General features: G+C 41.1%; 1 protein-coding gene across 1 annotated transcript in view; it reads left to right on the forward strand.

Moving 5' to 3' along the window:
* The window catches only part of ppp2r2ba (protein phosphatase 2, regulatory subunit B, beta a), a 43,069-nt gene that overhangs the window by 572 nt on the left and 20,694 nt on the right, over window positions 1-21,803 (forward strand). The window contains exon 2 of the mRNA XM_030740170.1: window positions 15-443. Within this exon, the coding sequence (XP_030596030.1) occupies window positions 365-443 (79 nt within the window). The 5' untranslated portion in view covers window positions 15-364. The remainder of the gene's footprint in view (window positions 1-14; window positions 444-21,803) is intronic.

A 21,803-nucleotide genomic window follows, 5' to 3' on the forward strand; every position in this document is an offset into this window, starting at 1 on the left:
CCAAATACGCTGAGAAATAAACAGGAGGTGGGTGTTTATACCAGCAGACCACACATACATTGACCTCCCATCTAAGAGGACATAAGCGAGCCCCTGTCCTGCTCAGGCAACTCGCCCACATACACGGAGAGACCTGCCGAAGCGGAGGCGCGCTGACACCGTGCGCTGTTTGCTCCCCGGAGCTTACTGCCTGCCTGCCTGCCTGCCTGCGAAAAAGTGATGCTGTCATAGCCCCCTGCGCCGCGGACAGAGCCTGTTTCCCCCCCTCCCCGGATCCTCTCTTGCTGGCTGTCGGCGGCAGCAGTGCGGATGTGGAGCCCGCAACGCAACGCGCTACACCCGTCAACAAGCACCGGAGAAGAAGATGAAATGTTTTTCCCGTTATCTCCCGTATCTCTTCCGCCCTCCGAGCACCATCCTGTCCTCCACTTGCCACACCGAAGGTAGGGTGGGACGCTTAGGGGGAGCTTTCACGGGGCTGTGAGTTGCTTACTTTGTGCCTTGTGACATTAATGTTTTAGGCTGCTACACATATGGTACACATGTGCAGAAGTTAGGCTGCCCACTTGAAGGGCTAGCCTATTCAGACCAATCCAGATTTGACACAGTGCATGAAGTTGAAGGAGCATTTCTTAAATATATGGGGCAGAAGTAAAGATTTCTGATGCAGACTACAGAAGGCATATAGAGGCTGTGTGCCTGGCTGTTATAAATACTGCCACTCTGGTGTCACTCATTTTGCTCCCTTTAAAGGTGTCAACACACAGGCCTACAGGGTGCCAAGCGAGAAAGTCAGTTTGTGGAGTTGCATGACAAGTACCCTCATTGCTTCTTACTCATGGTTTTCTTATTCATTTCACCAGTTCACAGTTTGCCTTGATGCCCCTTAAACAGCAACTGGCTTGATGCACTTAGTTCAGAACACGGCATCTCCTCTAGGTGCCTGAACCTTTTTACATACACCCAGTCCAGTTATTTCATTCCCTGGAGTCCCTGGAGTTAAAATGGTGAAGTGACATGCCATTAGACCAAGAAATGACTTCATAACCCTGCTGATTGTGCTGTCAGACACAGCCCGAGAGGATCTGAATGTTTGTATAACCAACCACTTACTAGGTCATAATGTGGAGACTGAAGCATTGCATTATTTAGTTTTGCATGGTTGCCCTCTTTCCTGTGCGCGCTCGGCCCTCAGCCCTCTGGTAGAAAGGGAGATAGTGTGATTCACTGTACATCCCAGTATGTTGTAGGCATTGACAAGGTCTTTCACAGCATGCAGAGCTGACCTATATATACTGTATATATTCACAAAGAAGAAGAAGGACATGCAAGCTCTTAAGGCTTACTTGCACTTATTCATGTCACATCCCTGATCTTTCCCTGTTCTAAATTTCTTTTTCCTTCCCTTCATCCTTCTGACTAATTTAATCTTGATTAGCCATTTAAAGTGTGATGATCAAATATTAATTACAGTATTTAAATTGGAAGTTGACTGTAAAATAGAACCTGATTGTGAAATTGTGGGTAACAATTTGCCTCATAGCTAATGCCAGTACTGATTCTGGTTGTTTATTTTGTTTTGTTGTTAGCCCTAACTGTGCAATGGATGCAAGTGCATTTTTGAACATATACAGTACCAGTCAAAAGGTTGGACACACTCAGCCATTCATATGAATGAATGGGTGTGTCCAAACTTTTGACTGGAACTGTTTTAAAGTCATTTAGATCTTCATCACGCCGTCTTTTAGCATTTAGCCAGCACAAAGTCAACGCAACACACCAGCCTCTGGTGTCAGTAAACATCATCTTACTTATGTTGGCCAAAATACTGTTGAGTCTGACTAAAAGGTCCAAGGTCCAAGGTTTAAAGTGCATTTATGTAATATGGGATGGAGGCTTTGAAAGACAACAAGAGAATGCATTGGACAAAACGTGAATCTCAGTAAAAACAAAAGTTTTTAAAAAATCAGTATGGAAAAAAGTGTTTTTCTTTTTTAATTTTCCTAAAATGCTTAAAGTGTAAAGATATGGATTTTTGGGGAAAAGTGTTATATTTAGTGACTTTATATTTATCCTGCAAAATGTAATAGTTACTCTAAGAAAACTGCATTTGTGTCATTACCTGATCTGCTTGTGCTGTTCCATAAAGTCCAATGTGATAAGATGGTGTAAACATCATAGAAATCATCATTGTTACTGCAGGAAATCACAAATACCAACTAGTTTTGAGCTCCCTGATGTTAAAAGGTGCGGCCAACAAACAAAATGTTTTTCACTGTCTTCACTCCAACCTTGTTTACTCACTCTCTGAGTCTCAATCCCTCTTCCTGACATGAGGGAGTGGTATAATAGAGGAAGTGATAGATTAAGAAGAAAAAAAAAAAACCCGTGGCTGCACTGTTCAGCCTCGGTAATATGATACATGATCCCGTGCTGCTCTCTGTGTGAAGAAATATGAAACAGTTGTGTGGAGAAAGCAAGAGTGAGAGATGTTGAATCTCATGTGCTGCAGGCCAGCAGGGTGAGATGACACAGCAGATAACCTTCGAAATATGATGTGTTTAAAAAAAAAAAAAAAAAAAAAAAAAAGACAAATGCCTCTGCACGCTATCAACTGGGTGTGTTTTAAAAAGTAAGAAGAGATAGATGTTTTGTGCTAGAATCAGTGCATGCGTTTGCATTGTATAGAAGCTTTTGCTTGCGTGTCCTATTGCGACCTTGTTGCCATTTATTGCCCCTTTGTTGAACGTGCTGGTCTGGAGGAGGCCGGGTGGTGCATCACTGTAGTCCTCCTTCATGTCCGCTCCAGCTGAGCAGAGTTCACCGCAGGGAAGATGAGTGTGCAGTTACCATGTTAGTGGAAAATATATTATATAAGCGCTGCGCTGACCATGGTGTGTGTGTGTGTGTGTGTGTGTGTGTGTGTGTGTGTGTGTGTGTGTGTGTGTGTGTGTGTGTGTGTGTGTATGTGTGTTCTCTTTGTTTATCTGGGCCATTGTAGAAAGCTGTGTGCCAGCATCATTTGGATTCACCTGGGTCCAGTCTCTGAGGGATACACAGCAAGCTTTTGTCTGCCTCTTTTTTGGCCCCTGTATAAGTTTGCATTGGTCTCTCTGTAGCTTTTATCTCTTTTTTGTCCCCTGGTGTTCACTTTTCTCCTTTTTTTCACACGAATCTGTCAGTTGTGGTGTGATGGATTAAGTCTTCAAGTTTTCTGAAAGGAGTGTGTATGTGTGTCTCGCTGCTGTTTGATTCAGGGGGAAAAAAAAGTGCATCCCCAACTGACATCTTACAACATCGCAAGCTGCCATAAATCAGCAGATCCAGTCCTGCATCAGCTTCCTCCTTCTATTGGCTGTAATGTGTGAGGGGAACCTTGTGGTACATTATTTGCCTGTCAGAAAAAAGCTGAAAAGTAGTGGGTTTTTTTCTTTTTAAGATTAGATCTGTGACAGGTCTCAGTGATTAATGAGTACAGTTGATACATGTCTTGTGCCATGCGTGTGCCTTTGTATTTGTATATTTGTGCCCTGTGCAATTTTGAATCGGGTGTTTTATTTGTAAGAGTTTTTCTAACAAATAAAACACCCGATGCAATGCCGGAGGAGGACTTCTGTCGACACTCTGACAAAGCATGACACCGAGTTGGAGTTTTGTGTGTGTGAGGAACGCCGCGTATGCTTGTGTGCATTCGTTCTCTTATCTTACATCCTGCTCTGTTGTTGTTATCCGGGCAGACACCCAGTTCACTGCTCAAAACACACTTGTCGTAATCATCCTGCCCTTGCATGCCGCTGGGGACAAACACCCTACATACCCAACTCACATAATTTGCACACTTATGAGTGTGACTGTTCTGCTTCAGCTTGTCAAAAAGGAGACGGTCCTTGAAGGGATAGGCTACTCCTGCAGTTAGTATCGTACTTCCATTATCTTGCTTTTAAAATCTTTAATCAAATAGTATTCAAGCTGAGAAAATAATGATCAAATAGGGTTATTTCCACGTATTCTAGAAAGGTTATCTAGAAACAGAGAAGCCAGCATATAGCTGGTTTTAAAAACTGAATAGTACACTAATAAAAAGTAAATTAAACTTGATGTGTAAAATTGGTGGGGGTTGTTTTTTCCCCCGTTAAATTGGATTATTCCTCTGACATCATGTGCTGTATCTCTTCCAGAGTAAGACACTTTCATGGCTTCTTGCCTGCAGGTGCTCTCCTGTCATAGACCTAGTAGTGTAATTATAAAAAAAGAAATTTGCCTACATGCAAAGAATTAGAATTGCAAAGTAACCGATTTGTTTCTGTTTTAGCAAAAAAACAAAAATGAGCAAAGCTGTAGTCATGCATCCATCCTTTTCCTTAACTGCCTGCCCAGCTTGTTGGGATCACGGGGGAGCTGAAGTCCGTCCCAGCTGTCTTAAGGCAGAATCTAGTCACGCTTGTTGTTGTTTTAGCTGAGTTATACTTAAATATACAGTGCCAGACTGGTACTGTAGTAAAGTTTAAAGTTGTACTAACTAAAGGTGTATTTTAACATGGAGCCAAGTAACTCTCTGTAATATGAAAGGTGCTGCTTGTAGTGCCAAAATAATTATGCAGCTGCCTTTAGTGTCATTCAGTGCACTATTTCTACTGTGACCTGTTGGGGGTGAGGGGAAGAGTTAAAAAAAAAAAAAAAAAAAAGAGCCTTGATAGAGCGCGGTGAGGAATATGAGATATACAACAATTATTTTAATACTGAATTAAATAAAGAAAAACAAGTGGGCCCTTGGATTTAAGGAAGTGAATAGCAGATCACATGCTATCTGGAAAAAGCTGAGGATCTCAGGAGCCACTGGGAACTGAAAGGAACATGACGTTCTCTTGCACAGTGAGACAAAAACACTGTAACATATCAGTGTCCTTCTCAAGCAGGATTTTTCTGTAATCTCACTTTACAGCAAACACTTCCTGCTAAGTTTCGGCAGCAAACCTACACGAAAACAAGAAAAGAAGCACACAATTACAGTATCAGTGAGACTCTGCCTCACAGGAGGTAGCGTATCATTACAGCAAACACAGTGGCACAAGTCTCTTTGTCCTGTTTCCTTATCACTGTTTTGTTACATGTAGAACTAGAATAAATGTTAAGTCACAACCTCTGGCCTGTAACTTAATGGTGCGCCTCTGTGTTCTGAACCCCATGTCTTTGTTAAACAGCATCGACCGGGCCCCTGTCGGGAGCCAGACGAAGAGGCTCCTTTGCAAGCCGGACTGCTGGGCCTGGCCTTTTTCTGCTTTTCAGTCTCCCTCTCCACCCATCTGCCTCTGTGGTTTTGTAAAAGAGATGTTGACTGAGGCAGGTTACTGCGAACATGTTCACAGTGGTGCAATAAAATCAATTCATTAAACCCTTGGCATGGCAATGCTCCCACGTCTTGTATTATTATTAGACCTTGAAAAATAATAATAAGGATAAATCAGTGTGTGGCGTAAATATGCAGTAAGTGGGACATATGTATAGTCTTGGATGCAGTGAACAAGCTTATAGAGTAAGTGTTACTTTGATTTTGTCATAGTGCTATTAAAATGATTTCAATACCTGGCTCTCAAATTTATCTTCTGTTTTGGGGCTTTTCGTTATGACGTGCACACAATGCGATTAAAATTAGACTTACCGGAGTGGAAGGTATAACAAGTGTTCAGCATGCCAAGGTGACACACGCACTTTTCTTGTTTGCGCTGCAGCTTTTTAAAGCTTTGTGAATTTAGACTACAAGAATAGCTTGGAAGAAACTTTAACGAGACTGTGCCACGGCTGAGAAGAGGATATACAGCTGATTAGAAGAACAAATGGTACAAGAGATAATACAACAAAGCAACTGCACATAGTTGAAACAATCCAGTGAAAAACAGAAAAGAAATCAGATTTTTAACTTACAGCAGATGTACCGATTGCATAGTGCATCTGCTTAAAGTTGTATTTGTTGTGCACTGGTTGAGCTGCACGGTGGTACTTGCACTCCAGTGTGTTTTTATGCAGTTTGGATGTAGGGTTTCAACTGATGTGGAAAAAACTAGAAATTGTTGGCGGGTTTTAAAACCCCACAAATCAAAATAAATCATAAATAAATAAATACACACCACGCACACATAACACAATACTTACACCTGGAAGAATTAGGAGTGCAACAGAATCTGGTAGCATAAATGCAAACTAACCTACTGACAAAAGTTGAATAGTAATCACATTATCCACTTTTAACAGTATCCACTTTAATTACAGTTAATGGTTTTAAAGCAGCTATAAATAATGTATTTATATTACTAGATCATGGCTAGATGTATATCAGAGGGATTATAGTAATAAAACCACACAGAGCTATAACTTTTATGGCTTTATAGACACTTTCAGCCTACAACATTATTTTTTGGTCCATTCTCAGCATTGCAGTTTCTTTCTTGCAGCAGCAGATGTTTTTAGTGAAAAATCTTGGGGGGGGGGGGGGGGGGGGGGGGGGCATACTACATGTGCAGCATCAAATGAAGTACAAAGTTAGCAACTAGCTGTTGACTGTAGTGAAGGCCAAAATAGCTAAAATAGAGTAAATAATTCCTCAGGGTTTAGTTACATGTTGTTTCCGCTGCCCCCAAGTGGCTAAAAATCTGTTTCTGCAGGTTTCAGTAATATACAGTTAAAAATTGATTGAAACCCTTACATCTGGTACATGGCAGGTGGTGTTGTTTAACAGGTATTAAGGCAGACTGGATACGTGTGGGGGTACATCAGATACATCTTAATGTAAGGCTCAGAGTCACTCGTCTAGACTGTATGCCCATATACCAAAGAAGGTAAAAGCTAAAGAATTCATTTAACAGCACTTTTTCAGGTTGAAAATCCCCGCCTGGGAACTGTGGTTGTATTGCACTGCAGTTCCGTTTTTTTTGGAATAGTGAAAAATAAAACAGAATAATGCCGAGTACATACACATGAATCCTACTGAAATCCTGCAGGCAAACAGTGAAGGAGCGATAACAATGTCACCTGCTCTGAGGACAGTGGACAATCAGTTTAAAGACCAGACACAGCTTGGTGTTCCTTTCAGCTGCCTGTAGAAACCCAAACCCAACCACACCCGTAGAACTAATGGCTGTGATCCAATTAGATCTTGATTTAGGTGCCCTTTATATGGTTTCCCAGCATAGTTTTTCCAATATCGCCCCTGAAAATAGCCATCCACCATTGCAGAGTCATCACACTTCTGTTTGTACAAAACAACCTGAGTATTAGGGTCGATAAAAAGCAGGAATCAAAAACCAAAACATAGTCTGGAGCAGACTGCTATAGATAGCAGGATGTTTATGAGTCATCTGTTATGTTTTCTATCTGTCAGAACCACAGACAGAGTGTAGTGTTGCATGTGTGTGTGTGTGTGTGTGTGAGGGAGAAGGAAAGAGGGAGGACTGCTTCATCACTGCTCATGCCATACCGCAGTGAAAGCTTTTACTGTCCTATCTGAATGGTCTTATACACCGAAGACATGGCACTGGATAAATAATGTAGCCAGATGTTACTGTATGAGGCAGCAGACAGCAGCAGTACATGAAGTACCAGTCAACCTCTTCCTACTGTCCCTTTTCGCTTACTGTGCTACCCCACAACCCAGAGCCCTGCACACAGAGGCACACACAGTGTACAGAACACCCAACTCTCTGGTACATGATGTCACATGTTTAGTCACAAATCAGCAAACCAGTTCAGTCTTTTTGTAATTTTTGTCCACCTATAAGTTGCTTCCTGACTTGTGATAAACACCGTCTATCTTCTGCACATTTATAGTGAGCGATGGAGCATCACTTACCTTATTTATAGCTGCTCTTGTTGTGCAGCAAAGAAAGCTTAAGTTCCTCTGTGTGAATCTCATCCATAGCTATTTAAGCCAGTAATAGTGTCTACCAAAAAGCTAACTTAGTGGCCACCAATATCTCACTTGAATGAAGAATGTGGGCCATATATTGATGATAAGATAGCCATGTTTGTACGAAATTATCTCATGGTCTCAGCTTGTTCCAGCCACATTAATTTGTTAGCATCAGTGAGGAATACAGTGGCTTGTAAAAGTATTCATACCCCTCGAACTTTTCCATATTTTGTCACATTACAACCACAAACATAAATATATTTCACTGGAATTTAATGTGAAAGACTAACACAAAGTGGTATACAATTGTGAAGTGGAACAAAAATTATACATGATTCAAAACATTTTTTACAAATAAAAAACTGAAAAGTGCAGTGTGCAAAAGTATTCAGCCCCCCTGAGTCAATACTTTGTGGAACCACCTTTTGCTGCAATTACAGCTGCAAGTCTTTTAGGGTATGTCTCCACCAGCTTTGCACATCTAGTGACTGAAATTTTTGCCCATTCTTCTTTGCAAAACAGCTCAAGCTCAGTCAGATTAGATGGAGCACGTTTGTGAACAGCAGTTTTCAGATCTTGCCACAAATTCTTGTTTGGGTTTAGGTCTGGACTTTGACTGGGCCGTTCTAACACATGAATATGTTTGGTTTTAAACTATTCCATTGTAGCCCTGGCTTTATGTTTAGGGTTGTTGTCCTGCTGGAAGGTGAACCTCCACCCCAGTCTCAAGTCTTTTGCAGACTCCAACAGGTTTTCTTCCAAGATTGCCCTGTATTTGGCTCCATCCATCTTCCCATCAACTCTGACCAACTTCCCTGTCCCTGCTGAAGAGAAGCAGCCCCAGAGCATGATGCTGCCACTACCATATTTGACAGTGGGGATGGTGTGTTCAGAGTGATGGGCAGTGTTAATTCTCCGCCACACATAGCGTTTTGCATTTTGGCCAAAAAGTTCAATTTTGGTCTCATCTGACCAAAGCACCTTGTTCCACATGTTTGCTGTGTCCCCAACATGGCTTCTGGCAAACTGCAAACAGGACTTTTAATGGTTTTCTTTTAACAATGGCTTTCTTCTTGCCACTCTTCAATAAAAACCACATTTGTGCACTGCATGACTAATAGTTGTACAGTTGTACATAGATTGAATAGATTGAACAGTGCTCCGTGAGATGTTCAAAGCTTGGGAAATCTTTTTAAAGCCTACTTTAAACTTCTCCACAACCTTATTCCTGACCTGTCTGCTGTGTTCTTTGGATTTCATGATGCTGTTTATTCCGCAATATTCTCTTAACCAACCTCTGAGGCCGTCACAGAGCAGCTGTATTTGTACTGAGATTAGATCACACACAGGTGGACTCTTTTTAGTTATTAGCAGTCATCAGGCAACTTCTGAATGCAATTGGTTGCACTCAGAGAAAAGGGGGCTGAATACTTTTGCACACCGCACTTTTCAGTTTTTTATTTGTAAAAAATGTTTTGAATCATGTATAATTTTCGTTCCACTTCACAATTGTATACCACTTTGTGTTGGTCTTTCACATTAAATTCCAGTGAAATATATTTATGTTTGTGGTTGTAATGTGACAAAATATGGAAAAGTTCAAGGGGTATGAATACTTTTGCAAGCCACTGTAAATACATTTCACTGTCCGCTACTTTGTTAGTTTGCCAAACACATGCAAATGGTACACATTAAGCTCATTCGGTGAACACAGTAAACAGTTTACCTGCTCAACATAAACACGAGCATGGTTTCAGTAAAATGCAGTACGCAGCATGGTGACAGACTTGAGCTCAAAGCACCATCTGTGAAATATAATGCTATGGCAATCACAACTTAATAGATTTGTGGATCCATTCCATATACCCATATACTGCTAATCAGTGCTAAGTAATATACAAATAAAATAAATTCACTCTCAAAAACTGAAGTACAAACTTCTTAGACATACTATTAGTAAAGTTAGCAGCCTTGTTATTGTCAGATCATTTTTAGGCATTACAAATACCTTGTTCTGATGACCTTATTTAGTCCTTTCCCTCTTGTATGTATCTCTAGTGTAATAATAGCCTGACAAAAGAGTTGTAGCTGACAACTCCACATAGCATGACAACCTGTGCCCCATGTCTTATTCTTTTTATAAGATTTGAATATTTTACCTGCTTTTTTGAAACAACTCTTAGCCAAGTGCCCTGTTGGCCAGCTTTGTCTCACTAGAATTTAACCACATATTAAATCCCACCATGACACCAGTACCATACTCTGGGATTATGCAGACGTGACTGGACGACAGTCTGTCAGTTCAGCACTTGTTATCTCATTTGCTTAGGCGCCATCTCTTGAGCCTGCTGAGCTGCAAGAAAAACTGATTTCAGTCAGAAGACAAGGAGTCCAAAAGAAGGGAAAAAAAAAAAAGCCCAACCCAAATGAAATCAGACATTGCAATTTCTCCATTACATTAATTATTAAATCTCAGTGTAATCTAACCTTTACATAATTGTTTGTAAGGAAGCTATTCAAGCTCAAGCATTGTAGTTCTTATATCTAAAACACACAAATATTTTAATTTGTTCATGCACAGAATCCTAAATTTTGATACTTACAGAGGATTAAAGACAAACAGGCAGTTATTAATCTCTAAATTGCCTCCTAGAAGCTGTAGTCTGACTTTAACTGTAGTGGAAAGAGGTTTGTACCCACTCTGTTACAATGAGCTTTGTTCATTTTGTTCTTAACCGTGGCTTCCAGTGATTAGTTCACATTGTTCTGACCAAATGGCTCTGTGACCCACCTAGCATAAAATGTCTTCGGAAGCCTGGTGTGTGACAAAGTATAATACTGAGGCTAAATTAGGTTTCCCTCCAGCAGCCAATTTTACGCTTGATAGTAAATATTTTTGAAGGCCAAGACCCAACATGCCCTGGCTGATTTAACCTGAGAGGTATTACATTTTTTTTTCTCCCCTTAATGACCACATTGCCTCATACCGGGCCTGCTCAAAGTGACATTGTGCCAAACTGGTTTTGTAGCAGCCACTTTGGCAAAACTATACTTGGAAATGAAGTAGCTCAGGAGGGCAGTAGCATTACAGTGATGTAGATGGCAGCAGACAGTGGGGTACACTTCACTGAGCCCATCTGCTCTGTTTGAAAGTGTTGCTGAGTAAAAGAGAGGCGGCCAGGCTGTAGAATGGAGTGTGTGGTGATAGATAGGGTGATGTGTGCAGGAGGAGGGGTAGAAGATGAGAGTGCAGATTTTTTTTTGGTGGGGGGAAGGAGCTCTTTTCCGGCAGAGTTAAATCTCAGGCTTGGCTGTCGCACACTGCTCTGCCTGTTTTCATACCAAGCAGTCGCCTCTGGCTCCAAACCACAACTCACCCGTTCCCTCTCTTTCTCTTTCCTTCTTTCAGACATTTGGCTCACCCCTGTTTTCCCCCCTTCTTCATTTTACTGAATCTCATTCACTACCTTCCATCCTTCTGCCCTCTCTGTTTTTGATTTTCCTTACCTTCACTTTCATTCTCTGTGTGAGTTGGGCTTTTTTCTGCAGCCTTCCGGTAGTACACAGGAGTGTGGGATAGACCCAGGGCCTCCAGGTTTCCATAGAGATACTTTGTGTCCTGATGTCATTAGTATTGACAGTGTGCAGCTAGACCAAGCTGTCCTGGCACAGTGGCTGTTTACTGTTTACCTCAAACTTAAGCTATTAGCTGTGAGATCAGTGTGTGTTCCCTGCAGATGTGTGTGACATGTTTCAATCTATCTGACTGCTGCTATTTTACATTCAGATAGGAATAGCGCTAAATGGAAAAACAGCAGCTGGAACACATAACTTGTGATTTTCTGAGCATTCTGGTATTCAGTGTAAGCAGTAGGGTCAGGTTCCAGAAGCTAGATTTGCCAGGATGAACCTTTGCGTGGAGGAAACACCCTATCTGTCTGCTTGCTCTCTGTGTGATTACTGAAGCGTGTCTGTAAAGGAAAACTCCCAGGCCGAATCCCTGTCTCACTCCGCATTCTCTTGGCGGCTTCACGGCTCGTGTGCCTGAGGAGATGGAGGTCCTCTTAGCACCACTCCCCTCAGAAATCCATTTGAGTGTGTTTATCTGCATATATGTGCACCAAAGTGGATGACCCCTAACATCTGTGGTGAGCTCTCAAATCATAGGGCTGCTATCACATCTCGACCTCTTGCAGCTTGTTCAGCTCAAAGCTCTCCTCCAGGCCCTCAGCTGGCCGGCTGCGCCCTCTGTGTTGCTAGAGTAATTAGCTCTGCTTTGTTTCTGAGGGCAGGAGTGAGCGAAATATAGATCCCATATTGATGCTGTCATGTCACATGAGGGGAGAGCATATCTATGCCGCTCACCCGGGACACATGCACAGACCTGACATGTCCATGTAAATGTGTAAACTCATACTTCCATCTTACTCTTTTAATTCTTTGTGCAGGATGACACAATGTTTATTTATTGGCTTGGTATGCAAACATTTCCTACATTGACTTGTGACCCTATTCTTATACACACACCTAGCATAGCTTATTTTAAGGGCTCTGCTTAACTAGTATCAGGGGGCAGCAGGGTGGCCAGATCCTGAACAAACTGAAAAACAAAGAAGTATGTTTGCGTGGGACAATGTGGGACACTAGAGCAAGTATGATACAGCAAACCAAAAATGTGAGGCTCACATGTACTGTGGATTCTCCCTTTGTGAAACTGAAAAATAATGCAGGGGGAAGAAAGTAGAAACCTCTCTGAGAATCACCTTCCTCCGTCTTCAAGTCATCAGTAAATTCCCAGTCTTTGTTGTGGCCAGTCCATCAAATTGTGCCCAAATCTATGTACCCTGTGACTTGGAGATAACTCACAATTTGTTAGGGTAGAATTGGTAGCAAAAGATGGTGGCTGTGACTTTCTTCACAGCCACTGGATAAAAGCCAGACTCTAGAAAAGTGTATAGAAGTCTCCAACACCTGCTACATTTCATTTGGCCAGCAGGGGACAATTACTGGTTACAAAAAGAAGACTGATTATATAGAAAAATAAAGCGGTAATCAAAACCAACTGTCAACCCTAGCTCCCTTGCTTTATGATCTTAATCACCACGCTGAAGTATTATTAAGCATAGAGTAGATATGCTTTATGGCAGGTGTGCCTTGTGATTGAAAAGTCGCTGCCCCAGCAGCAGTTTCCCTTTGTCTCTCAGTCTGACTCACCACTTGCTCATTACATCTTGAGGCTTCATAACACAACCTCACAAACCAAAAGAAGATTTCTCAGTGGCTACAGCCATCTTTTTTTTTAATGCAGTCTATAGTTTATTACAGAAAACTAGTATTAACATGTGCATACTCTGTTGTCCTGGCAACAGCTGCAGCTGAAATCATTGTTTTTCTTAAAAAAAAAAACTTTCTTGGGATTCAAGGATAAAGTGATCAGATTTTGGTTCTAACCTCACAAAGCAAGTTCTAGTAAATAACTCAAGGATCAGTGTGCTGAAAAAAATAAACAAATGTTTCCTACAATTATGAAGTGATGACATGTTATATCGAAAAGGTCAAAGGTGAATGTCACTTTTGTCTTAACTCTGGCTTAATATATTTTGTTTGTGTGTGTAATTAAATTGGCACATTCGCAGTAGAACGATAAAAGAACAGCTGTTTGTTTGATCATTTATATTATACTGTTAATTGGTCACTGCCAAAATGTAGATGAATACATTATATGTTTATAAGTTTTTATCTCTTGCATGTCAATATTTGGATCTTTCTCAGAATTCTAGGATTGATTGTGCTCTGCTTTGTGTTATCTTTGCACTAATTTATTCCACGAAGTGTACTCAAAACTAGGGACGCACCATAAAATTCTCACCATTTTAAAACAAGAATTTGCCTGATAGCTGGTGACAGCGTCAATAACAGATGTGTTTTTTGCTTTGATTTTGTTATTTGTTCTCCTTCTTGCACCAGGGATCTTTGAATGAACACAAACTGTGATTAGAGAAATTTATAAAACTGGATTCTCATATAAAGACAGCCAATATTCTGATGGCAGTCAATAAGTGAATATAAACTAATACCAATATTTGCCTGGAAAATTGGTGCATCCCTCTAAACAAACACCACTATACCTGGGGAAACAAATATACAACATGGGAACGCCTTTGCTACAAATTCAAACTCTGTTTCAGCTCCACCTTTCTGTAGCTGTGACACATGGGCTGTCAATATGCCACAGCTGTTGACCAATCAATAGATCACTTACAATGAATGGCTTTCTCTAAGCTTAACATCACATGGCTCGGTTAAATGAATAATAAATACAATAGGGCGCATATGGGCCAATACCAACATTCAGCAGATAAGTGGGTGCATCCCTACGTAATATTAAATGCCAAATCCTTAAATTCTAATCTGGTTTTAACAAAGATGAGACCCAGCCACATGTATCTTTAATAATGTAGGTACAATGATGCCTTAAAAAATACTTCCTCTAAAAGTTCATCCTGTAAATGAAAACTATGACTGACCACACACAAACCCAAACTACACATGTACATAACTGGTACTGTAAACTTTACAAGCTGACAGATAGCTGTTGCCATCATGACTAGAATTATAAAATGAGCTAAATGAATCTTAAATTGTTTCCTAGGACTGAGCATGTAATATTTATTTTTTACCAGGTGGTGGTGCTGTAAGATTGTTTCCTTTAAAGCTGGAGCCTTGTGCTCATGACATGCTACCATTGTATGTTTAATTTTATTTCTGTGTAAATTTGTGTATGTGTCAGATAGATGGATGGATAGATAGCTAGATACATTTTTATTTTAAATGACATCTATAATGTATATCAAAGATTTTGAATGGTTTAAATATTTAATTTCATTACCCAAGTCTCATTTCACATCAACAGAGAAAGTGCTTTTGACAGCCAGCCAGCACGATAAGCAGACAGATGGACAGACCACTTTTGCCAGCAAGTCTCCTCACACCATGCTACATCAAAAATGGCAAATCCCTGCAGCTTCTTTGCAACATAGATCCCCTCATAACGAATCAATAAATTGAGCAATAAAAATTAAGTCCTGTTCAAATGAGAAACAGGCTGCTTGGGCTTATTGACATCTTTCTATCAAAGTGGCAAATGGCAAGAATTTACCACCACAGTGGTAGAGCCTGATCCCACCTTAAGCTCGTCTTTAGGTGTCCGTGTGGATTTGGGGGGGGTGGGTGGCGACTGTAGTTGATAGAAAAGTGTGGATGGACAGCTTGCTACCCTGTGGGCACCACAACTACAGTCTATCTGTGATCCACACTGGCAGCTGCTCTGCCAAATGGGATTTTCCTGGAGATTACAGCCTCTAAGTGTGACATGCTTGCATGTGTTTGTCTTTGTGGTTGACGGAGTACGTGCGTGGACTATTGTAATAAAGCTGTTTGCTTGTGTGTGTCAGCTTGAGTGTGTGTGGGTGTGGGTGGGGGACTCTTGAACCGAGGTACACAGAGAACATGTTCTGTTGTCACATGGGGCTGGTTGAAACATGACTGAATGGCTGCAGGGAACCCTCTCTGGCACGCTGTAGCGAAAAAAGGGGAAGAAACGTGTTCATATGCGGGGTCAGGCTTTTTGCACATTGCTGCTATTTTTATTAGTAATAGGAACTCTTGTTGAATAGACACAGGCAGTGCAACAAGGGCGATCACCTACATGCTGTATAGCTGGCACATAACAATGCTCCAGTACAGTACTACAGCATAACAACAACCTATATTTTTTTGATGGCTGGAAAGGGAATTCATTGGCTGTTCCATACAGAAAGGAGTTTATTTGTTTTCTCATCATCAGTAGAATAGATTTAAGGTTTTACTTGTTGGTTTGATAAAAGAAAATATTTAAAGACATCACATTAGGCTGTCAGAATGTGTGCTATGCGTTTTTTATTATACTGAATAGTCAATTAATACTTGAAGCAGCTCCAGATCTAGCTCCACTAGGCACAGCGACTTTTGTCTCTGACTGATTCATATGAAAGCTGACCTATACAACATCTGAGATAATTTTTTTGAGTAATGTTTGAGTCTCCCCTTAAATTTTGTTTTTCTTTTTTCCTGAATCACTTTCTTTTAGCTTCAGCACTATAAAGAGCTGTCCACGGTCCTGAACATAAGCTGCACATTGATCCCTAGTCATGTATGGGGAGGTGGCTTTGAAGACACTCACTAACCTGCTTAACCTACTTTCTACTGGCCAGTCTTTCATCTGTCCACAGAGAGGAGAGTCCTGTAGGATAAATATAGCATACTTAACAACACACAGTGTTCGTCCAAGCTCTCAGAGTCGAGCAAACAGACTTTGCTTTTTTGCTGTTTTCTTCGATACAGCACTGATCATTTTCACTAATGAAAGCCAGCTTTCCTCCGAACATGAACCCTCTGTGTTCTTCCCATTAACCCAACTGGTAGAAAATGTGTTGGGACGTGCTTGAGCCTTTATAGAGATGAATATGACCAAAATAATGACATTTTAAGATCTTAATTGTCCAATTATGTGGACAGCTGTTGTGTTGCATTGCAATGCCAGTTCAATTGCAGTTTCCTAGCAACCGTAGCAGTGCAATGCAATGATTTTCTGTTAAGTGGCACCATTTCCTCTCAGCAAGACTAGACTGTGTAGTCAGAAAACAAATCAAAATGTGCAGTGTGTGTGTAGGATTCTTCACCTGTAGGCCAATTTGTGTGTTGCTTTATTGATTGTAACATTTTAATGCAACAAAGGCAATTATAAGTGTGTATGTGTGTGTGTTTTGTGATTAGGGTGCCTCCTTATATAGACGCCAATGTGGGTCATGCATCCACGCCTCTACTCTTGACGTGTGTACATGCAAACACAATCATTTCACTTGATTAATTTTCAACCAAAATGCTACGTCCTGCGCTAATCATTGTACATGCATTCTTTTCAATTAATTTATTATCAAGGGAGGCAGAGAGAGAGAGAGAGAGAGCGAGAGAGAGCGAGAAAGGGGGTGGGGGTGGGGGAGGGGGGGGTGAATAGAGAGTCAGGGGGAAACAGAAAATCCAATCCTGCTGGTCTGAAGTCTCGGAGCAATGGAGCATTAGTCTCATCCTGATGTAATTGGAATGACACCAAGAGTAAAGCCTACTGATTTAGGGACAGCCTCTAGGCTTGATTTAATGCCCTCAACCAAAACTATACATCCATCTTTTTATCTTTCTTCCCTTCCTTCTTCCAGGCCCAGTGTTCCCCTCCGTATCCCTCCCCCACCCTGACTCCATTCATTCACTGGCTACATGTATCTCCATCTGTAGTCTATTAACAGAAGAGTAGTAGCATTTTATATTACTTAAAGCCAGGAGGTTATAAACTCCCACTAGAGAGTGCATTTTCCAGCTTTTTACCTTCTCCTTCTGGCATTTATCTGCTTGAATGGCGGTGGTTTACTTTCACAGAGGTTACCTTTAAAAACTGAATGAATATCTCCGGAGAAGACTGCAAAGAAAGGGCAGAATAAGAAGGCGTATCCAGGCCAGGTACTTGTTCCTTGGGGTTTGCTGCTACTCAGTCCCCTGACAGATGGACTGCTAGGGCAATCCTATTACTCCCATGTGTTTAGCTGCTCTTAATGCCAGGGTGGGTTGCATGGCTAATGGCAGGCAATGAACGTTTGGAGCGAGAATTTAATGCCACTGAACGATTATCATCCTGATTTGTTTGGTAACACAGAAAAGATCTAAAACCAGTGAACATGCATTAATATTATGACCATGACAACTTTGTAGCTCAGCTGGTGTGCTCTGATACAGCTTGTCCCACTGAGCGATGTCATATCAAATCAACTCAACCACTAAGTACTGTAGACTTTACTGTATATATTTCAAATAACAGCGTTACTTTCCACATTAAAGAGGAAGAAAGTGGCCTTTTAAGTGTTTTTAATGTATTTTCTTTGATTTTTTGCACTACTTTCAAACCTCTGAACATTAATAGAATTCGTTCTTGTATTCAGTTAAAGCATTGTCAAATAATGGCATCTTTTTAGGAACAATTGTTTTGTGGCCATACTTGCTTTATAATGCTGCAATAAATCTTGAAATAAAGTGAGTCAAATACTGCTTGGGGTTAAATCTTAACCTGTTTCTCAAACCACAGCATTCCTGAGTGAAATAATCCATAATTTTCAATTTCCTTAAATTCCTTGCATGACTGTATGACTTGAGGCAGCTTAGATTTGCCTGGTAGATATTGCTGTGCTGTTTAGGGTATGGCAGCTATTCATTTGAAATATCTGGCTGTATTAAAGCATTGTGGGTAGTGCTGTAACTCAGTTAGCAATTATGGCTATATTGGATTTGAAGCCACGCTAGCAGGAGGGATAGCAGCATTAGGCAGCTTCAGTCGGTCAGTCACTTGGTCCAGAGTAAAATGTTTGAGCAAGTGTCAAGAAACTTAGAATAAAGATTCATGGTCACCAGAGGATGAAACTTGTATTATTGAGATGTCATGGCAGCTATTTGATGGAATGCTATGAAATGTTATTGCCCAGGAGTTCAATCTTAGTGCCTTTCCAGATATGCATTGTTTTTCATTAATCCAATGTCAAGTGAACACGTTGCATCATATCTGAATAAACGCCCTGGTCATGCTGAACAAGTCTGAAGTACATCCAGTTAAATAAATGGGTTAACAGGTAAGACTGTTCTTTCTTCTGACTTACACTCCTTGTTGTGGGTAGGTTTGAATGAAGCTGTGATGAACGTGAACACAAAATGTTGCATATATGTGAATGAATCACTTGTCTGAAAAAAAAAAGCTGACTTTTAGTCTTGTTCTGCCAGCACATCAGAGTTTTGGCTTGTGATGAAATATATGAAAACCAACTTGATGGCCCAGGGCAGTGTTTTGTGTCATCCTTTATGTTTCCAAATAGTGTGTCTGTATAACTGATCGTCTCTTGACATTTCCCTGTGTGAAGGCACGGGGTTCTCTGTTGAAATGCCTCAACAACTACTCAGTGATGTTCCAAGGAATGTGGCACAAATGTTGTTTTTTCCCCTCTGGATTAATTGTATTAACTTTAGTTACCGCTTCCTCTTGCACCATCAATTCAAAATGTCACATTCTTAAGCAATTTGATAGATGAATCACAAATCCTGTAAAATATTCCAGTCACCCTTTTTTGCACTTTTTCATGTAGGCTGCGAGTTCAAAAATGAGAGCATGGCAGGACATTAAAATAAAATACTAAATTCGTCACCTTGTTAAAATAATGGCCTAAGTCATTTTTTTAATGAAAGTTTTATTTTTGCCTAAATCATGTAGATTTCTGTTGTTTGTTGAGTTTTTTTGTCTTTTCTGAAAACCCTAAAAAAAAAATGACCACCCTAGACCAAAACCAATTTGCACACGGGACCAACAGGTCAGCAGAGGATACCATAAACACCACCCTCCATGCTGCACTGACTCACTTTGTACACCAGGGAATATGTGTAAGAATGTGTAGATTTCAGCTCTGCATTCAATATTATCATCCCGAAGCAGACTGGTGACCACCTGCTAAATCTATGTATTTGTGAGCATACATGCAGGTGGATCAAGAACTTCTTAACAACCTGACCACTGTCTAGACTGGGGACTTCACTTCCCCCACTCTGACACTTTCCAGGTGCCCCTCAGGGCTGCGTGCTAAGCCCACTTCTCTACTCCCTGTACACCCACGACTGCACACTGTATATATGTGTGTGTGTGTGTGTGTGTGTGTCTTAATTGTATGCACTCCTCAGAGAGAGGCTCCAAATTTCATTGTACACTCGTTCTGTGATAGATATTCTATTCTATCTTGTTCTTTTATTATTGTGACTGTGTTAGCATTTTGCACCAAAGTACCACTGTGTCTAACTAAGTCTTGACATGAACAATTTACATTCAAGTAACTGACAACTGATAACAGGTATAAAATAAATGATTGCATTCTTATTTAGCTCAAAATATGATTATCCTCGTGTGCCATATATAGCTTTGGTTTTTATTTAACACAGCCTTCTATTTATTGGATTGCCTGATGACAATAGTCAATATCTTTGCCTGTATAAACTCAACAGTATCCAGTGATCAATATACTATTGACTGCAGTTCTGATATATGAGGTAATTGTATTGAAGGTGTAGAAGTATAGGTAAGTGTGCTGCACAGCTGGTGTGTTGTCAAGTGTCTATATGTAAAAGCGTATGCATGTGTTGTTTGGTATGCAGACTGCGTTGTTCCCGCCTGTGGCCGTACACTGGAATCCCTGGGTCAAGCAATTACCACACATCAAGGAAAGCAATTGGCCATGACTAAAATATCATTGCCATGTGATTGTGTCCCTATGTTTGGTGCTGCTGGAGTCTAATTTAACCCACTTTGTCCATACGATCGAGGAGAATTGAGGACACGCTCTCCAATTCTGGCGGCCCCTCGAGCATTTCCTACAAGTCTGACACGCAGCAGCTGGGCTGTAGACACTCAGTCACTGGTGTCTTACCCAGTGGAGTGGGAGATGGGGTGTAATGAGCGAGAGAGCTGAGGTAGCAGAGGAGAACAAGTAGCTTGGTGTTCAAAGGAGGAGGGCAGCATTAAATGAGCCATGGGGTGCTCAAACTTGAGGCTTTTTGAGTGAAGGCTTTGAGAATATGAGTGTATCAACCTGTAATCACTTTCTCAGTCACATCATGAAGTCTTAAGAAGTGGGACGAGGGGATGGAGAATGGAATGCAGGAATGGGCATATATGCACAGGGAATGGGAGAGAGGCAGGGAGAGAGGTGATATTGGATATTCTAACATTGATCCCAGGCTCTGGCTCCAAGCAGCAGCCACCACTTATTCCTTCATTATACAGTCAAATATCTGTGCTTCAACTGTTTCTCTCCCTCATAATTTTCCCCCTCAACTCCCAACGAAATCTGACAAAACTGAACCTCTCATCCATGAGGCTTCATTCTATAATACCCTTTGTCTTGCCGATTCCATTTCAGTTTATTCAGCCTGCTCAGCTGTAACTTAGCCAAAGTCTTTGTTGAAGAGGAAGGCTTTGTGTTTCTTTTGTCCCTGTATATCCTGTTTAAATATTGATAGAGGTGGGAAATGCTATTGACCATTGAGTTAAATCTAAGAGGGTCAAGGATGGCAGCATTTCTCTGCAGATTTCATTAAAAGAGCAGAGGACTGTAAATATGGAAACGTGAACCACAAGTCCTTGCTGATGCTCCAGCAGCCTTCATTATCCCCCTGCATGGATAATGCCCTGTAATGTATTCTGATGGAGATGGAGTTTGGAGGTTGATGGGGTGTAAAACAGCATGTGTAGTAGGCCCCTGTTTTTTGCTATGTGGAGCCTGCCTCCCTCGCAGCCAGATCCCCATTAGTAGAGGAGAAGAGGATTGGATGTGCAAATGGTCCTGTGGATTAGAGAGCTAATGCATTTACGAGAGGGGGCTCCACAATCTCTTTATTGCTGCTGCTGCTATGTGTGCCGAGGTTCATGCAGGGGAGATACCCAGTCCCTTTGTGGTACCAAAGAGATTTAGGGTAAAGTGAGTAGATAGAGCTGAGATGCATTGCACACTGATGCTGCAGGCACACACAAACACTCATTAAAGATTATGGTTTGACCAGAAGATGCCTTGTTATGTGTGCCGTTATTAAACTCAGCAGTGAAATGAGATCTTTCCAGAAAGAGGCGCAGACGGAGGCCTTACTAATCTAATTAATCAGCATCTAGGTTTTTTTCATTTTCTTATTCTTTCTGGTCCTCTTTAGTCTCCAGTTTCATTTTACCTTTCATTCTCTCTGCTTTGTGACCTTCTGCCCTAATTTCTGAAGCCTCTGTCAAGTGTCTGTA

Source organism: Archocentrus centrarchus, chromosome 10 (assembly GCF_007364275.1).
Source record: "Archocentrus centrarchus isolate MPI-CPG fArcCen1 chromosome 10, fArcCen1, whole genome shotgun sequence".
NCBI classification, from domain to species: domain Eukaryota; kingdom Metazoa; phylum Chordata; class Actinopteri; order Cichliformes; family Cichlidae; genus Archocentrus; species Archocentrus centrarchus.